The sequence below is a fragment of the Diplotaxodon limnothrissa genome, linkage group LG13 (assembly GCF_057381915.1).
Source record: "Diplotaxodon limnothrissa isolate DT_005_m linkage group LG13, D_limnothrissa_male_GT1.1, whole genome shotgun sequence".
Taxonomy (NCBI): domain Eukaryota; kingdom Metazoa; phylum Chordata; class Actinopteri; order Cichliformes; family Cichlidae; genus Diplotaxodon; species Diplotaxodon limnothrissa.
This window is the reverse complement of record NC_140608.1, coordinates 9,712,502-9,729,730: the sequence shown is the minus strand read 5'-3', so window position 1 is coordinate 9,729,730 and position 17,229 is coordinate 9,712,502. Positions and strand designations below refer to the sequence as shown.

Here is a 17,229-nt window from a genome sequence, read left to right as displayed (position 1 = left end):
TAATATAATATAATATAATATAATATAATATAATAGGGATCCTTGTAAGAATGTCTAGCCAGTAGTGGAATGTCAAGCTGGTGAGTGAAAAGGGAGGAGCTGTGAAACTTTGCTGAGTGCATTTAATTCCTGCGTGGATGACACAGACTTCATGTGAGGGCAGAAGACGCTGTGATCCAGCTGCTTTAGTATAGTCTATACTGGATGCGCAAACGTGACAGGTTTTTCCTTAAAGTGTCCATTATAATGGGAAGTTGGAAGAATCACGTGCGCCAAGGGCTGCAGCATAGAGACCACAGAGAAAAGCTCCCCTTTGTTGGCGTTTTCACAAGCTGTAAGATTAACTTTTCTCTGCCTCTCTTGATGCTGTCCTCTCTATCAGAGCCTAAGGACGTCTGCCTGTTTTCTTTTAGTGTCTCAGCTGGAGGAACGCTTTGAACTTCGCGACGAGATTTTGGCTGATGTTCAGTCTCAGAGGTTAGAAATGCAGAATTTAACTTACCCTACATCTGGCGTTTGCGCTGATCGGTTTGTCCTCTGCTTGATTTTAAATCTGCTCACTTGTTTTTATTTTCAGTTTAGAAAGACATGGAGTTGAGGTTGGGGGAAACGCCACACTGCTTCGACTCCGGCTGAGAGAGAGTGAGCACCTGGTAGATAAGGTGGGTTAAATGAGGAGTAATCCAATGATTAAACGCCCCAGCGGCTCAAACTTTCTACTACAGGGAAGACGTTTACGTAAAATGCAGAGCAGCATATTTGCACTGATATGCATGAACACCACATCTCACAATATGAAACAACTTTCAGAGCATTTGACCTTTATTTTAAAAAATGAATAAATAAATAAACATTCATTATTGCAACTGGTTCAGAGGAGTGGAGAAAATACTTTAATAATCATCTTTAATGGGTGTGTGCTGTTGTCTGCTTTTGATCTGGGTCACTTCACCCTTTGTTTTGCCTACCCAGTTATCTCAAACTGTCTCCGACCTTACCACCGTCCTCCATCTCAAAGAAGATGAAGTACAGTACTGGCAATCACGGTAATTCAAATACCTTGGTTAGTACTGACTATGATTCCAAGATTAAAAAAACACACTAGGTGACACAGACAATGTAAAAGCAACACATGATGGACCAGATTGAGGAAAGTGTTAATTCACGGTATATTTCAGATCTAGTAAAGGTATTTTTCAAATTGAGTTTCCCCATAATTAGTCAATATGTTGCCAATTAATCCTAGAGTAGTAAACAGTTAATTTGGTCATATAATAAATTTATTTTATATTCGTAGGAATACTGAACCACTGAAATAAAGAAGTATAATTTTCCAGGTTAGGCCGATTGTTGGGATTTTGTATTCAGAATATAAGGGATCAGTTCGTCACCATTATAATACTTTGCTGTTACAGTGTGTCTCAGTTCCATCAAGAGGCACTTACTCTGGCTAAAGGGAGTAACACCCTGAAGGAAGCCCTTTCAGAATATGAGTTCACCATAGAGTGTCAATCCAAAGAGTTAGCAGCCCTGCGTGTGGATCAGCAGTGCCTAAAGGAAGCTCTTGCAGATGCACTGAGAGAGAAAGAACGGCTATTACAGCGATGGATGGAGGAGAAAATAAAGGAAGCGGACAGGCTGAATAATTACAACATCACTCAGGCAAGGTGAGATAATGAGTTCAGGAGTTTCTGTGTGACTTGCAAAGCTCAAAAATTTAAATATGTTAACTTTATATGATAGCATGGTCACACTTTAAAGCTTAAAAGTTGTCTGGGACTGCTCCCTTTTACCAGGTGGCAACATTTGACCAAACATCTGAAGAAGCACCTCCAGAAAGGTGTGGGGAAAGAGCATGAGCCCACGCCGACCAATTCTTCAAGTGATGCAGCACAGTCTACACCCTGAAGTTTAGCTGATCACATGTGGACATCATCTTCATGATCAATGCATCAAACCCTTCCGGTTCTACGATTATTATTCTTTTAATCAGTTAACCTTTGAAACAACTTCATATAGTTTTCAGTTGTTTTTTTTTTTTTAACATTTTAATTACTGTTCAACGAATTAAACATTTAGTAATTTTGAAAAATCAAGCTCAGTGTTAGTTTACTGCACACTCTTGTATGTAATTATGTGTTACTGTCTTCTTTATCACCTGTAAAAGAAAATAAAGAGACTTTTTTTTTTTTTTTAAATCCCCTCTCCTGAACAAAGACTATTATTTTAAACATTGCATGTTGTATTCCTTAACTGATTAAATACTAAGAATTTCATTGTGGTGTATTTCTCATTCTGTTTGATTACAAATCTGAAATATTTCAAAATGTTTTGGGGTTGTTTTTTGTTTTGTTTTAATCATCAGAATTCAGTTTCTGATCTCTAGGATCTGATTGCAGTTTGTTTGCTGCCTGTTTCCATGGTCACCAGTGTTGGCATTAGTAGTTAAGTTGCACAGTTTGTGGAGTGCGTGTTTGGTTTTACTGATTGTGGTCTAAACACCTCAAGCTGTAGTGGAAAAATGGTAAAAGGCGGAAAGCGTCATTTTTCAGTGAGCACTGATTGCAAATGGGTAAGAAGTCTTCATTTCATTGGTTTAATTAAATCATAGCATTCTAAATCTAGATGTGTAATTAGGTTTTCTTTCATTTTGTTCCCAGTTTGCTCATCCAGGTTTATCAGAAAATGAGACAAAGACTGGAGAGAACTGTACAAGCACTGGGATCATGCTGACTCAAGTGAAGTCATCGTTGCCTCAGGCTTTAAACTTTCAACGCTATCCTAAATGGAAAAGTCAGCAGGTGTGTATGTAGATAAGGCATGGCCTTACTGCTTTTGATATCATAGTCACTGCCAGTGGCCTTGATAGTTTTTCTTGGACTTGCTATCACAGTTCTGTATTTAGTTGCTCTCCCAGTATGAGTTTTATGGGTTAACTTGCAGAAATCCAGAGAGTATCCCTTCTCAGACCATGACAACAAGCACGCCTTAAAAGACGACGTCATTGTATTCTCTCATGTAAGTATGTAGTGAAAGGTTCAAGGTTTTGCTGAACACAAGATTCACCACATTATACCTTTAAAAGGGGACCGTGTCTATTCTATGCTGATGTACTTCAGAGTGTGGGAAGAAGGAAGTGTCTTGATGATCGCAGACAGCATATCTCCCGTTTCTGCCTGTGCCATGGTGGAACTGACAATAGCACCAAAGAGACTCGAGGGAACGCCACAGCCTACCAGAGTGACTTCATAGTGAAGGAGGTTGTTGATTCTGCATCCAGAAACCGGCGCTTCCCTCACAACCACAGGCAGAAGTCTGCAGAGGCAGCTTTGGCACAGGCGGGGGAGACGTTTATGTGGTTCGGACGAGACGATTCTGACCAGTCTGACACCCTGCAAGTGCTGGCAGCTACCAACTGCTCAACACCATCCAAGCCTTAAGATATTCTTACATTTAATGCCCAGATGGCATCATTAGGGGGCCATAGCATGCACAGAGCTTCCTTCACTTGCATATGAGCTGTAATCCATTAAAAATTGTGAACCAAGATTTATCCCACAGCATACTCAATATCAAATGTTCCAAGATTGGAAAAAGCATTAACATAGTTTAAGTAACATTTATTGCATAGAAACTATGCAAAGTGATTACTTTCAAAGTTTAGAACCTGCAAAAACTACTTCAATACTTTTGCTAGTACTTAAGTGATTTTATCTCTGTATTTCTAATATTGTAAGGCTGGTGATAAAATGATCAGAATCAACGGCAGGTACTTTTTGTATCTCAACTGTTGAGAGTTCAGTCAGCCTCAGGCAGAAGAATGAACTATCAGCTAATGTTGACTCTATTAAATGTGCCAAAGTTGCTACAAACATTTCATAAACGCAATATAGCAATGTAGCACAATGTTATTTGAACTCAAGTTAGCATAAGCTGAGTTAACGTAGCTATGGATGCATCTGAACATCAGTGTGCACAGGCCTGATTTGAGTGCCACTATTAGTCTACGTGAGGACTGTTGGTGGTTCACAGTTTTGCCAGCAGAGGGCAGCAGGGTTACATGAGCCATTTGGCCTGCCTAGCCAGTGAGTTGTTCATTGTTCAAGGGCCAAGTTGTATGAAAAATGTAATAGCCACAAAACCCCTGTGTAATATGCATGTTCTGTGAGAGAAAATGTGGGGGGGGGAGGAATAATTAGAAAAATGATCCTGCTATTTTTATTCAATACATATCAACATGGAGATATTCAATTAGAGCATGCGAAATAAATTAAGTTTGATTTGAGTCATAATGCATGGGCTTGTTTCACCCCAGGGGATGAAAAGGATGGATATGTGTGTGTGCAGCCCATAAAGAGAGAGGAGGAAGCGTGGGAGCCAATGACAGCGAGCACTGCTCAGAGAAAAGCACTTAAGTGAAGAGTGTCCCCGACCACTCTCTCCAATAGCTGATGTTTTCTCCAGAGCATGCTCTGACCAGCTGCTTTCTTTCTTTAAATACTCACCGGGGAGATGGATTTTTCTCACAAGCTTTCTTTCAGCTGTTGTAATTAGCTGATCCACATACCACGCTGACCTTGTAGGCGTTTGTTTCACTTTTAAAAGGTGAAGCAGACCTCAGTCTTTTCTCAGACAAGATGGCTGAGAGATGTTTGTGTGAATCTGTGGGCCTTTTGCGATTTCACTTTGAGATTATCTGGCACATCGCCGTCAGAAAAAACGATCCCCTGATGCAGGTGCACAATTAGGAGGGGGATGTCTGATGAGGAGATTACTTTTGATGGTTTCCAGGTCTGTTTTAACCCTATTTCTGCCATGTCACTGAGACAACAGCCTGGAGCATTTTGCTATTTTGCCTAAACTATTGTCAAATATTTTGTGAAGGCCAGCAGTGTTGCTGATGAGAGAGAAAGAAGCGCTTATTAAGGAAAAACACCTGTGCTCTGGTTTGATGGTTGGTTGTTCCTGGTCTCGACTGGTTGTCTGGCACCTCTGTCCCTGTGGGTGCATTTCGCAGACTGCACTTTTCTTTGGACTTGCCACAACTTGAACAACTCCTCCGCACAGAAGCCACCAACACTTCAAAATCATAAAGTCTCATTAGCTCTGTCAGAAGAGCAGTAAGGCTTTTAATACTCGACAGAAGAGTGAGAACGCTGAAATAACATGCCAATCATTAGTCGTGTCAGGCTGTGCGTACTGTATGTGCCATGTTTAGTGTGTTACTGCATGCCTGTTACATCACGTAGCCGGCAAGTATATGTAAATACAGTTGCATGGTAGAAAATCAATCCTTCTCCCAAGGACAAAAGGCACATCTCAGTAAACAAGCATTCAACCACCAAAGCCTTGCACTTCATGAATATTAAATCAGTCACTTTGAATCCTACCTCTTTGGTGTTGGTGGAGGCCCTAGTCTGGATTCTTACCATTTGCTGTGATTTATTCACAGGTGCATGTGTCTCTTTGATGTGTTGAGTTGAGAGGTTTTGCACCTGTTAGAGAAAAAAATGCTTTGAAAACAAGAGGTGGATTTGCCAGACAGTCAAAATAACAGCAACAGAAGGAAGATTTGTGTTGCCATGGTACATTGTGTGCGTGCATGCGTGTGTGCTTGTGTGTTTTCTTTTCAAAAAAAAAGGCTGCTGCGCTGTTTTGACACATTCTGTTGTGTGCAGCAAAATTGGTTTTTGTCAAACAAGATCTACCTTCCTTTTTTTGTAAATCCCACATCAGTTTTGGCATCCGTTCTGACATTATGAAGTTGTGCATTTTTCATTTTGTGCATTACCTATTCATTAAAGATGTAACTTGAAAGAGAGTTGCTATGGAGATGCTGCGGTTAAATCGCATATCTCAAAGATTTTTTATTTCTGTTTATTCTTTTGCCAATTATAACTACGTCTAGCTATCTTGACTTCTTTCGATTTTTCACCCCACTTTCAATATCTTTTTTGATACGATGTCAAGGCTCACAGTAGGACTTTTCCTTATGCCTAACACTTAATCTTGTTCAAACACTCAGCACATAGTCTAAACAGCAACTATAGAGTCCAAAAGTCTTTCGAATTGGCTGGGTTAAACTACACCCAAACTTTAAGACTCCTTCCAATCTCCTGTCAGTCATTTCTCTTGCAGTGCTTCCAATTCCCTGGCAGTGTTATTTTTTCAGCAGCCAGTTGGTTGGTGTCCCCTGGCAGCCTTAGTGGTCCTTGTTGCAGTAACGGTCAGGGGCCCTCCTGAGTCTGAGGGTGGTGATAAAGGTGGCTGGCTATCTCATTTCCACAGAGGACTAGATAACATCCTGAGAACATTCCCATCACTTGAAGAGTTTGTTCAGTTGAGATAAGAGTTCCCCTGCTAAAACCCAGCTGGGAAGCTCTGTGTTTGCCTGAGTGTGTGTGTCTTTGCACTGTGCATGTGTGCCTTAACAGAGTACTTTGGAGCATGTTAGCTGCAGCTCTTTTCTGTGCTGCAGCTGTGAGGTCCGCCAGGCTCCGATCGAGACGCTGCCTCAAAAGATCAGGCCTATCCTTGCATTAAATCACATTCCCCCATGCATTTTTCAAACCTCCGACAAGGCTTGCATGTTAATTTGTGCGTAGGTGGTGAGAATAATTACATTAGCCTGGTTGTAAACAAAGACCTACAAGCAGCAGTCTGTTCAAGTATCCCACCAGAGAAAGAACAAGCAAGTAGTTTATACAAGGATGGATGAATTTATAATGCATGCTTTACATGAAGGCATTCATAGCTGTTGTATCTGTAATTAAATAGCAACATGAAGAAAAATGAGCTGTTTTTCAAGCAAAATAAGCCTTATGCATTCTTGATTTTTTGTCTTTTGTTATATATTTAAAATAAGGGGAAACAATGCACAAACCACAGAGGATAGTTTTCTTCAGAAACACACTTTTATAGCCCCAAAAGCTTTGACTCGATTGCTGCATGTGCACAATGTTACCAAGTGTTTCATCACTGCTTAAGAAGCTCCACCTCTTAGTTCCACCACACTGCTCCTTCATAACCACATTTTAATCTCATTAGTAAAAGGCATAATGCAATGTACAGAACCAGAGATAGGCCACACACACACATCCAAGAGTGCTTATGCAGTGTTTCATACTTGAACAAAAGGGGGTCATTCATACAGGAAGCTGATCAAAAATATGTCAACAAGTGAAGGCTGCCTCAGTCTTCTCATAGGAAGAGCAAAGTGACACAGCTAAAATACGGAGATTCTATTTTCTGCTCCGACAGAGAGCCTGTGTAACTTCCTGCTTTCAGCCCCGCCGCATACTGTATGTAACTGTTTATATAGTCAGCCCTGAAAACTGCTTCAACATCTCATAATCACAGCATTCTATTTCCTGCTGCAGACCTCACAACAAGTCTAATTAACCGTTTTCACACTTATTTTCCAGTCAAACGGGTAAATCTGCCTCATTTGCATTCTATTGAAGGCATAAATATGAGGCAATGAAGGCATTCTTATGTCCTTTAACGGATATGACAGAAGCCTTAATGCAGAGAAATATAATTAGATGTGAGTGTGGCCATTGTTATTATCATGAGATTTTGTGCCATCTAAAAAGCACAAACTGCTTCACTGTGTGTCTACTAAGTGTACAATGGCATATTCCCATGAATCTGACATTATTATCAAATGTAAATTACACTGCCATGAGCCGCTCATTACAATGTGTGGAATGTGTCACAAGTTGTTAAAATCTCAATTTAACATGATCTCCACATTTTAGCTGTGGATAAAGTCTTCTAGTGGTGAAGTTGAACTTAAATTAAATGCACTTCTCCTCCTCGGGAAGGACGAAAGATGTAAATGATGTAGCCAGTGTAAAAGTAGCGGAGTTATGCACACTGATTTATACAAGGTTATTTTTGAATAGCAACATATTGGATGCATGGACTGAATGAATAAAGATCTTCACAGTTTATGTTGATATTAGAAGACATATAAATCAAAAGAGCCAAGTATTATAGTACGCACACAGCATCAAGAGCCAGTAAAAGGAAATGCTATGCAATAAGGTGATTTAAGCATGAGAGACTGAGTCAAGGTTGCAGTGAAATATTCATTCAAATGAGGTAAAGAGTGAAGCAGCATAAGAATAACCCGCCTTTAAAGATTAACATAACCCTTGGAGGTGTTATTGTATCCCCATAACCAAGTCAGAATTCAGCAGGTGCAGAACAGCTCTCCCTCTCTTTGAGTTACTGCATTAAGTCCCTCAAATTTAGTAGCACAATCATGAGCCTCCCGTTCACTCTCTGGAGTAGAAGAATCGCTTTGCATTTTAAAAAGGTCAAACACTCAGATCTCTGCCAGGAGGAACTGAGGGAAGAAATAATGTCTCTCTGCAGAAATATGCAGTCGCACACCACTGATCCTCTCCAATACCCACTGTACAGTGAATAGATTATAACTCTGTGTGTGTGTGTGTGTGTGTGTGTGTGTGTGTGTGTGTGTGTGTGTGTGTGTGCGCGTGTGTGTGTGTGTGTGTGTGTGTGTGTGTGTGTGTGTGTGTTGACTGACATCCTCTAACAACTACTGTATAAACAAAGGCAAATCATAATATTGTATCAAACCAAATGTGGTGAATATTTCAATAATGTGGAAGATAGCACTGATCAATTTTTCTACAATTAGACATATTCAATTATTATCAATATATAAATAGTGCATTTGTACTCTATGAGCCGCATCCACTCATTCACAACGCATTTTATATATCCTTTACACACTTTTTTACCTATAATGCATTCACATGCATCAGAGGCTTCAGTATGTTGCCCAAGGACACTTTGATATGCAGACTGGAGGAGCCGTGGATCGAACCACACAGTTGCACAGTTCCTAATGGTTGTTTTTACTTTCAGATGTGCTTTGGCAAATAAAGCCTTTGCATATTTGTTTTTACAGCAAGGGCTTTAACTATGTAAACTGCAGTAAACACAAAAGAGGATCAGCTCATGATTAGCAAACATTGCATTTTGCAGGATTTAATTTGTCACAAAAAAGCTGATTTTAATCACCCTTTGCCTTCAAAATGACACAGAGATAACAGATGATGCTGCCACATATGTCTAATAAAAGCACATTAATGTATGGGTCTTACATACTTCATTACGCATGTCATTTGATATCATTAAATGATGTAATATGTCATTAGCTTCTAAATATATTTGTGGCTAACAAATACTCTCTGTTTCTTTATCCTCCCTTCCCCTCTTTTTGCGCTGTGAACATATGCTTCTATTGGTGTCCCTTGTTGGCTAGTGATGGTCTTTGGAGTGTTTGGGTTTCTGCCCAGTAGTTACATTGTGCCGGAGACAAGATGACCACAGGGAAGGATGGTCTCAGGACAGGGCCAAAACCCCCCAGGCCTGGGACCACACATGCAGGATACATGGTACAGCAGATACAAACAGAAAGTATGGAAATGATTCGTCTGCTGCTTGAGGTGGTTTTCTTTGTCTTTGTGGAAAGCTCTACTGGACGTGCTGGAAAACTATGCAGAGACTGAAGTGACTGGGAAATCCAACCATGCTCTCCGCCATCTGTGCCGTGTTATATGGCTGGCACTAATGTGTGAGTGAATCGAGGGTCTAAAATAATTGTACTGCAGGGACTGGAACTAAAAAGGAATATACGCTGCATGTTTTGACATGAAAGAACAGCTGCAGTTGCTGCTATCTGCACCTGTGGCACGAAGAACAAAAATCTTTGCATTTCATCTATCTATCACATCATATAACACTAAATTACAAGTTTCTTTACTTAATTGTTGGCCCAGAGCTGATATCAACTATGTGTAAGCTAATATGTTTATGGATTTCAGATAAAAACAAAAGGAGGCAGCTTAATATGAAATGTGGTTAACCTGACAGTTAATCAAAATGTTGTTTAAATAAGATTGGTTTTAAACTGCACTTCACGAACAAAGAGAATGGTGAAGCTTATCTCAAGTGATCAATCAGTATTATGCTAATGCCTACAGCTAAATGTGTTTAAATAGTGTAAAAGGGGTTATGTAATATAATACGGGTGATACTTCTGACCTGCGCATTAAGCAGTTGAGCTAGAATACATTTATCAATTTCATGGATGGTATTTGGGCATTTGGCTAATCTTATTGTATGTTAATAGGTCTAATTTATATATTCTTTTTATTTAATTCAAATTAATTAATTAAATTCAAAGTCTTAGCTGTCAGCCATATTTTATATAACATGGAAAAGCACCATAGGTTATGGCTAATGCTAGTTATGGGAGTTAACATTATCTGGCAAACTACTGACATAACATAACATGTTGTATTATGTTAGTTTTAGAATTTAGGCATCAGATAGTATTTTGACAAGTGTTAGCTCGGGTTTGCTAACTTTTTTAAAATTTGTTTTTATATGAGAATACTTTTAAATTCAAGTAGGCTGTTATTATTAGAAAGCTTGGCTAGCATGATTAGCATAATTGAAGTACACTCAGCATTAGGGTTATGGACATGCCCTGGGGTTCCAGAACCATCCAAAAAGGTCACTGTGCTTCCTCAGCTGAATCCTACTGACATACTTTTACAACTATAAGTAAAATATAACCAATCAGTTGTTTCAGCAACAATAATTCAATTCAATTCAATTTTATTTATATAGCGCCAAATCACAACAAAAGTCGCCTCAAGGTGCTTTAATTATTTAGTTAATAGTAGCTTAAAGTATCTGCACCACCATGACTGAGGACACTGATTTTAGAGTGCATGGGCTTATGCAGTATAACACAGGTGACAGTTTAAACCTGCACATAAGCATCTGAGTTAAAATTCCATGTATTACTTTAATTGGTGGTATTTGGCTAATAATAGTATATGTATGTTATTATTTTCTTTTTTTACTTAGTTAAAACCCCCCAGTTAAGCAGTACTCAAGTGCTAGCCATGAAGCACATTTTACATTACACCATATAAAAGCACCATCTGGGTAAGCTAATGTTAGGTCTGCTAGTTGAATTTTGGCAAATTACTAGCATAACAATTTAGAAATTTGGGCCATATTATATATATTTTTTGTAGAATATAATTCTGTTTTTGATTAAATATCTGTGCAGTGTGTGACCATCTTAGAATATACTAATAGTATATACTATTACTTTAAAAATTATATATACTAACAGGCTGTTAGTCTTGTCAGTTAGTTGTTATGTGACTAACACTGTTAGCATTATCCAGGCATGTTGTATTATGTTATTTTGAGCATTATTTATATATATATATATATATATATATATATATATATATATATATCAGGTCATGATAGATTGCTTATGCTTCATTTTGTTTGTGTAGGCTGTAAAGGTGAGGCATTAATGTCTGTTCATTTTATTTATTTATTTTTAGGGTAACAAAATAGCAATGTGAGTTGAACATAACACTTGCTTATCCTGTCTATCTGCTCAGACTAAAACCCTGTGCACACTAATAAGCTGTACTTAAATTAGTATTAGAGACACTGTATAGATTTGTATATATTGTCTCTGTACTGGTCGGAGAAGATATTACAAGGAATCATTGCTGCATCTCAATTCAGACGTTCAATAAATAAGTTTGAAAGGAGCTGGTGGTAAGAAGACGAGTTTTCAGACAAACCATACAAACAACAAAGAAAAAGACAATGAATACAACCCCCCCCCCCCCAAAAAAAAAAACATATTTAACTGTAGTAACCGAGGCTTAACATTACGAAGGAAAATGTACTGAATAATAGTCGAGTCTGAATCGCCTTTCTCGAAAATTCCTACTGTCCCATCTATATCAACTGGAAGGAGAGCCTCTCATCTGTGCTGTGCGCGCGCGGGCCCGCGTGTAGAGTGTTGAGTGTTGAGTGTGTGTGTGTGTGTGTGAGGGAGAAGTGGGCAAAGGCTCCGCCTCACTCAAAAAGCGAGAGGGGGAAAAAAGGAAAAGCAAACTGATACACACCTCTCAATTCTGGCAGGAGGAAAAGAATAGGAGTGTTTATGAACCGTATAAGTAAACAGCAGGATAACCAGGCACACCGAGAGCCGAGGCTACTTCCCCCCGTAAAAACCGACACCAGGCACCGTTTCCCTGCGCCGGAGATTGTCCCGTTGCGTTCAGGATTAAGTTTTTATGTCATCTAAAGGTGGATCATTATCTAAATCCGAGATAACAAGCGAATTTGAAATGCGTAGCCTGCGATGCTATTTCTGGAGCCCCCAAAGCCGACGTTTGAACTCTCAGTAAACATCCAGTCGAGGTAGGATTCAAGATTATTGCAAAGGTGGTGTAAAATATGTCGGTGTGTGCTCCACCGGGGTATAGTTTTGAAAGCTATACTCGCATCGCTGTCCATGTGTCCCTGCGCCATCAGCAAGGAGAGACAAGGGAGGGTGGGAGTAGACATTAGCCGATACTCCACTTCATAGTGATGTGGAAATTGGCTTTATTAAGTTCCTAATGAGGCTGGGCAATTAAAAGGTAACGGTGAACATTCATTAAACGTCCAATCAAGATCAGCTATGAGTGCTATAAAATTTAAAAAATTGCATTGATAGATTTTTTTTTTTTCATTTTTCATCCGAAACCAGGAAGAACATGCACGGAAGGAGTTTGATTAAAAGTTTAGTACTGGTGCAGGCCTATTTTGCAGTTCTTCCTGGCATCAGTTTGGACATCTCTAATCAGCTGTAGCATACTAATTAGTGAGTGCCAAATAAGTTAATCACTCAATCAGATATCTATATGAGCATCTGCACATTTTCACACAGAGGATGGTCCTTCTATTTTTTAATTTTGAGAAGCACAGAGTAGGCACTGATTCTCATAACTCTCACTCCCTTTTCTTTTCTTTTTTTTTTTTAAACTGCATTTGGAGGCTCTAGTGAAAGAAAGCTTCAAGTGGAGGAGGAGGACGAGGAGGGCGGCTCCATTGTCTGGCCAGTGAAGGGGTGGGGATAAGAGGCTGTATGCAGATGTGCTGCTGGCAACGGACATCTGCTCTACCCCCTTGGGCATTGTCACAACAGGCAAGGAAACTTAGTGTGGAGCCTTCCTGCGGAGAAAAGACCTTTGTTAATGATGTGCAGGCCATGACCTGCACCCTTCCAGATCCCAGGGTTTGCATTTTAAACGCTACATTTAGCCGAACATTTAATTCGGCTTGCTTTGAATCAGATAATGTGGAGTTTCAGATATTCTGATTTTGTTTTTCCCAGCTCCTTCAGTCCCACCTGCAGCACCACCCTCCCCGTTTGCCTTTCCCTATCTCTCCCCTCATCTGCCAACCTTCAGCTCTGATGGGGGAGTTGTGGTGGTGGTTGAACTTACTTTCCTGTTGTCTTTGTGGACTGTGTGTGTTGAGATATGAAAGCTGGCCTCTCAAGGCAAATGCATCACAGGCAGCATCAGAGTGTACATGGCAGCTCCTATCAGGCCTTTTGATTCATCGCTGAAGGGGAAAATGCCAAGAAAATGCAAAATCACCGTTTTAATATTTATGATATATACATACATACACACACAGACACAGCTTGTGCTTCATGGTAGCGCTCGGTGTTGATGTGCCTGTGCGCCTGTGTTTGTACTGGAAAACAGGAGTCTCATTTGCCTCAACAGATATTCCCTGGTGACTGCTGGAGTCACTGTACTGTGATTAGGAACATGATTTGTGCTTGTACTGAGCACCGTTGTATATGGCTGATTTGCTGTGCAACATGCTTGTGTAGGGACTTATTTGTGTGTCTCCGCTGTGTTATACCATGCTGGAGAGTTGAGATGCAAACTGGGGAGCAAGTGCACCAGAGCAGGAAAAGATGATAGTCTTTGAAAGCACAGCTGCTCTTACTGGCATGTGCCCGCTTATTTGGCATTTGCTTTTCTTTGGACAGAGGTCGCATGTTTTGTTTATTAAGAAAGCGAGCACTTACTTGAACTATATCCATGTCCCGTTGTTGATATGATTACTCTGTAAAGAGGAACAGCTAGAAGCACAACAACAGCAAAAGGAAAATCATAATCATGCATCGACTGCCTGTTTTGAAGTCACAGAAGCAAAGCAATTACAATTGGTTAATCATATTCTCAGAGCCTAATTCTCCATTTAACACAGTAATTTAGATGCTGCTGGAATAGCTCTTGTGAGCTCTTCTGACAATTCCCATAATGGCCAGAGTACTAACGGCTCCCTAAAACTTCCCGTAGGTTGGTTTGAGAGGATTGTACTGTCATGTGATTTTTTTGCTGTGCATTGTGGAGAGGGGGTAACGGGTGTGAAATTGCACTGTGCCAGTTGCAAGAGGCTGAAAATGTACCAACTATACCACAGGTCTCTTTGAGCATGACTGCAATTAATCTTTTATCGGATAAGTCTAGGTTTTGATTTTCTTTATGCGAGTTTTGTTTGAAAAAAAAAAAATCAACTACAGCTAATTATCCAGTTCAGTTTATTTCGTCACAGTTTGAAGTTGAAATTTGCATGTTAAAAAAACAAACAAAAACCCCCCCAACACAATACACAACAACAACAAAAGTTTTTTTGCACCTCAGCGCATGTGACACAGATCTTTAGACATCTTACAACTCAATCCTCAGATTGCATTAAGGCTTTGATGCTGAAAACAAAGATTGCGCTGTGATGTAGTGCACTTTGCAAACCGAGGGCTGAGCACTTGAGAGGCATTACAATGATGAGGGAACAGTTGTACTTTAATTATTCTTTGAGCAACTGTTGTGCTATGTTAACAACTGCTGCTGCCTGGTAATAGTTTTTTCTCAAAGAACACACATTTAAAAATCTGCTGTGTTTAGTTTAATTGGTGCATTTTGCAAATCTTCTGCACCTGCTTTCTCCCTGTGCTGTTGTGCTGTGTCTCTGAGTGTGTCGTTTTTTCCCTTCTGCTTGTCAAGGATAGTTTTGGGAGAGTGGATGTGGACTGCAGCAGACAGCAGCAGGTGTCTGATTCTCCTCGCTGATAAGACCTGTTTTCTCAGTGTGCTTAAAAGTCGCTGCGCTCTCTGACTCGCTGTTTGTACATGTGGGTGCCATGCACTCTTGTCTGCCACCACTGATAGGATATACACAGTATGGAGAAAGGAAAACATCCTCAGTGGTTGCTCTTATGTACAGCCAAACCCTTTCCCCCCTCCCCATACTCTCATGGGTGTATTCTTTATTTATTTTTTTTTACTTTGGTCCTGCAACACTGGCGTCTTACAAGCCTCTTTGAAAGCTTAGCCAATTCCACATAATGTATTTGAATTGCAGTTTAGCTAATGCAGCAGCCAGGAAATAAGCAAGTTCTAGCCCACTGCTGTATTTGAAAGCATTAAGATTTTTAATTGAGACAATCAAACGCAAAACTGCAGAATCATAGTGTTGCCAAAAGCTACACATTAAATCCAAAGTGATGCCATCACTGAGGTGCATTGTTGCTTGTACTGTTTTTGAGAGATGCTGCGTAATTTCTGGATGTCTGGGATCATATTAGGAATGTCACGATGCCATAAATGTAATAATCGCTACCAACAGGACTAATATTGGTAAAAAAAAGGATTAATACAATTCTGGATACCCAATTTGCTACTACATAAAAAAAAAAGTAGCTACTTAAACACGAACATTTCAGCATATATGGTAAAGTGATAGGAAACAGACTGAAGTGTTAAGATAGTTGCTGAGTAGCCTACTAATGTTACTATAAGCCTATGGAACATTTTGAATTTCACAATAGCAGTGTCAGTGGCCTCAAACAAAATGGTAAATAATACTTTGGATGTTGTTAATATGGACTGAAACTTACTCAGCTTGAATTCTATAAAAAGATCCAAATGTCATTATTTTAAGTGCTTTCCTAAATTGGATCTGTTTCCTCCCTTGGACTGAAAGCATATTGCATTTTGCCTTTTTTGAATTAATTATTGCCCCTTGATCGTCCATCCCAAACACAGAGTACTTCCATACTAAGCTGGAGCTACCGTAGCAGCTCCACTAGAAAATCTAGATTTTGTTGTGCCATTTGTAGTTTTTCCTGTTTTTGTAGATGACCTTATTCTGCTTCTTCGCATGTAAAGAAAGACTACATGGGGCGATCGTGGCTCAAGAGTTAGGAGTTCACCTTGTAATCGGAAGGTTGCCGGTTCGAGCCCCGGCTTGGACAGTCTCGGTCGTTGTGTCCTTGGGCAAGACACTTCACCCGTTGCCTACTGGTGGTGGTCAGAGGGCCCGGTGGCGCCAGTGTCCGGCAGCCTCGCCTCTGTCAGTGCGCCCCAGGGTGGCTGTGGCTACAATGTAGCTTGCCATCACCAGTGTGTGAATGTGTGTGTGAATGGGTGGATGACTGGATATGTAAAGCGCTTTGGGGTCCTTAGGGACTAGTAAAGCGCTATATAAATACAGGCCATTTACCATTTACAGTACTTAACAGGGTCAATAGCGGCTGTTTTTGATATTTGGATGCTATTCTAGTGATTGCATGACTACTATGTAGATTTTCAAATGGAAACACAAAGACTACAAAGAGTCTTTGGTGGTGGAGTTTAACTCTGCAATATTTCATAGCATATTTTTAATATTACAATAGAGATATGACATGCAGTAAACAATTATTGAAGCATGCATATTTCACGATTCACACTCTGCATGTGTTTTAGTAGATTGTTTGTTAACATACCCTCCAAACACTGAAGAGCCTATACCTACTGGAATGAAATGGATTAGATTCTCAAATGTTTGCGTTCTGAATATGAATGCATGGTGTATGTACAGAAATTAACTTTCCTGCTTATGATGTAAATGCTCATACTGCCCTGAAAGTCAAAAGCTTTTTTATCTATTAACTATAAAAAGCTGAGCTGCATCATCCATGAGGCAAACTGGGTATGTGTTTAGGGGCTTGGACCATTTGGGGGTCCAAAAGTAAGTTTTTAAAAAAATTTTTATTTATTTTTGAAACCAGTCAAGAGCATGTTTGTATTTTCCTACACAGAATATTACTCATAAAATACAATCTTTCCATGCCAATCCCCCTTTCACAGATTAGTTTTCCCTCTTAAACCAAGCTCGCAATTTCCTTATCAGTTGAGGGCCTACTGCCTTTCATAATCAGAGATCCAAATAACCTGCCTCCACTCGTGATTGTTGCTTAGGAGGTTAATTATGCTCTCTCACTAACAACCTTCTGACATGTCATCTTCTAAATGG

At 39.8% G+C, this 17,229-nt stretch overlaps 2 protein-coding genes across 2 annotated transcripts; both read left to right on the top strand.

The window, feature by feature from the left end:
- The first annotated feature begins 204 nt into the window (after nucleotides 1-204).
- LOC146619841 (autophagy-related protein 16-1) lies at nucleotides 205-1,908 on the top strand. The gene is made up of 6 exons (XM_085369841.1): nucleotides 205-334; nucleotides 414-477; nucleotides 578-662; nucleotides 973-1,046; nucleotides 1,416-1,667; nucleotides 1,797-1,908. Exons 1-6 carry the CDS (start codon nucleotides 205-207, stop codon nucleotides 1,906-1,908), a joined length of 717 nt encoding a protein of 238 aa, XP_085225967.1.
- A 568-nt stretch (nucleotides 1,909-2,476) lies between these two features.
- On the top strand, nucleotides 2,477-3,440 carry tex36 (testis expressed 36). The gene is made up of 4 exons (XM_085369754.1): nucleotides 2,477-2,572; nucleotides 2,661-2,801; nucleotides 2,944-3,018; nucleotides 3,120-3,440. Exons 1-4 carry the CDS (start codon nucleotides 2,522-2,524, stop codon nucleotides 3,438-3,440), a joined length of 588 nt encoding a protein of 195 aa, XP_085225880.1. The 5' UTR covers nucleotides 2,477-2,521.
- Nucleotides 3,441-17,229: the final 13,789 nt, after the last annotated feature.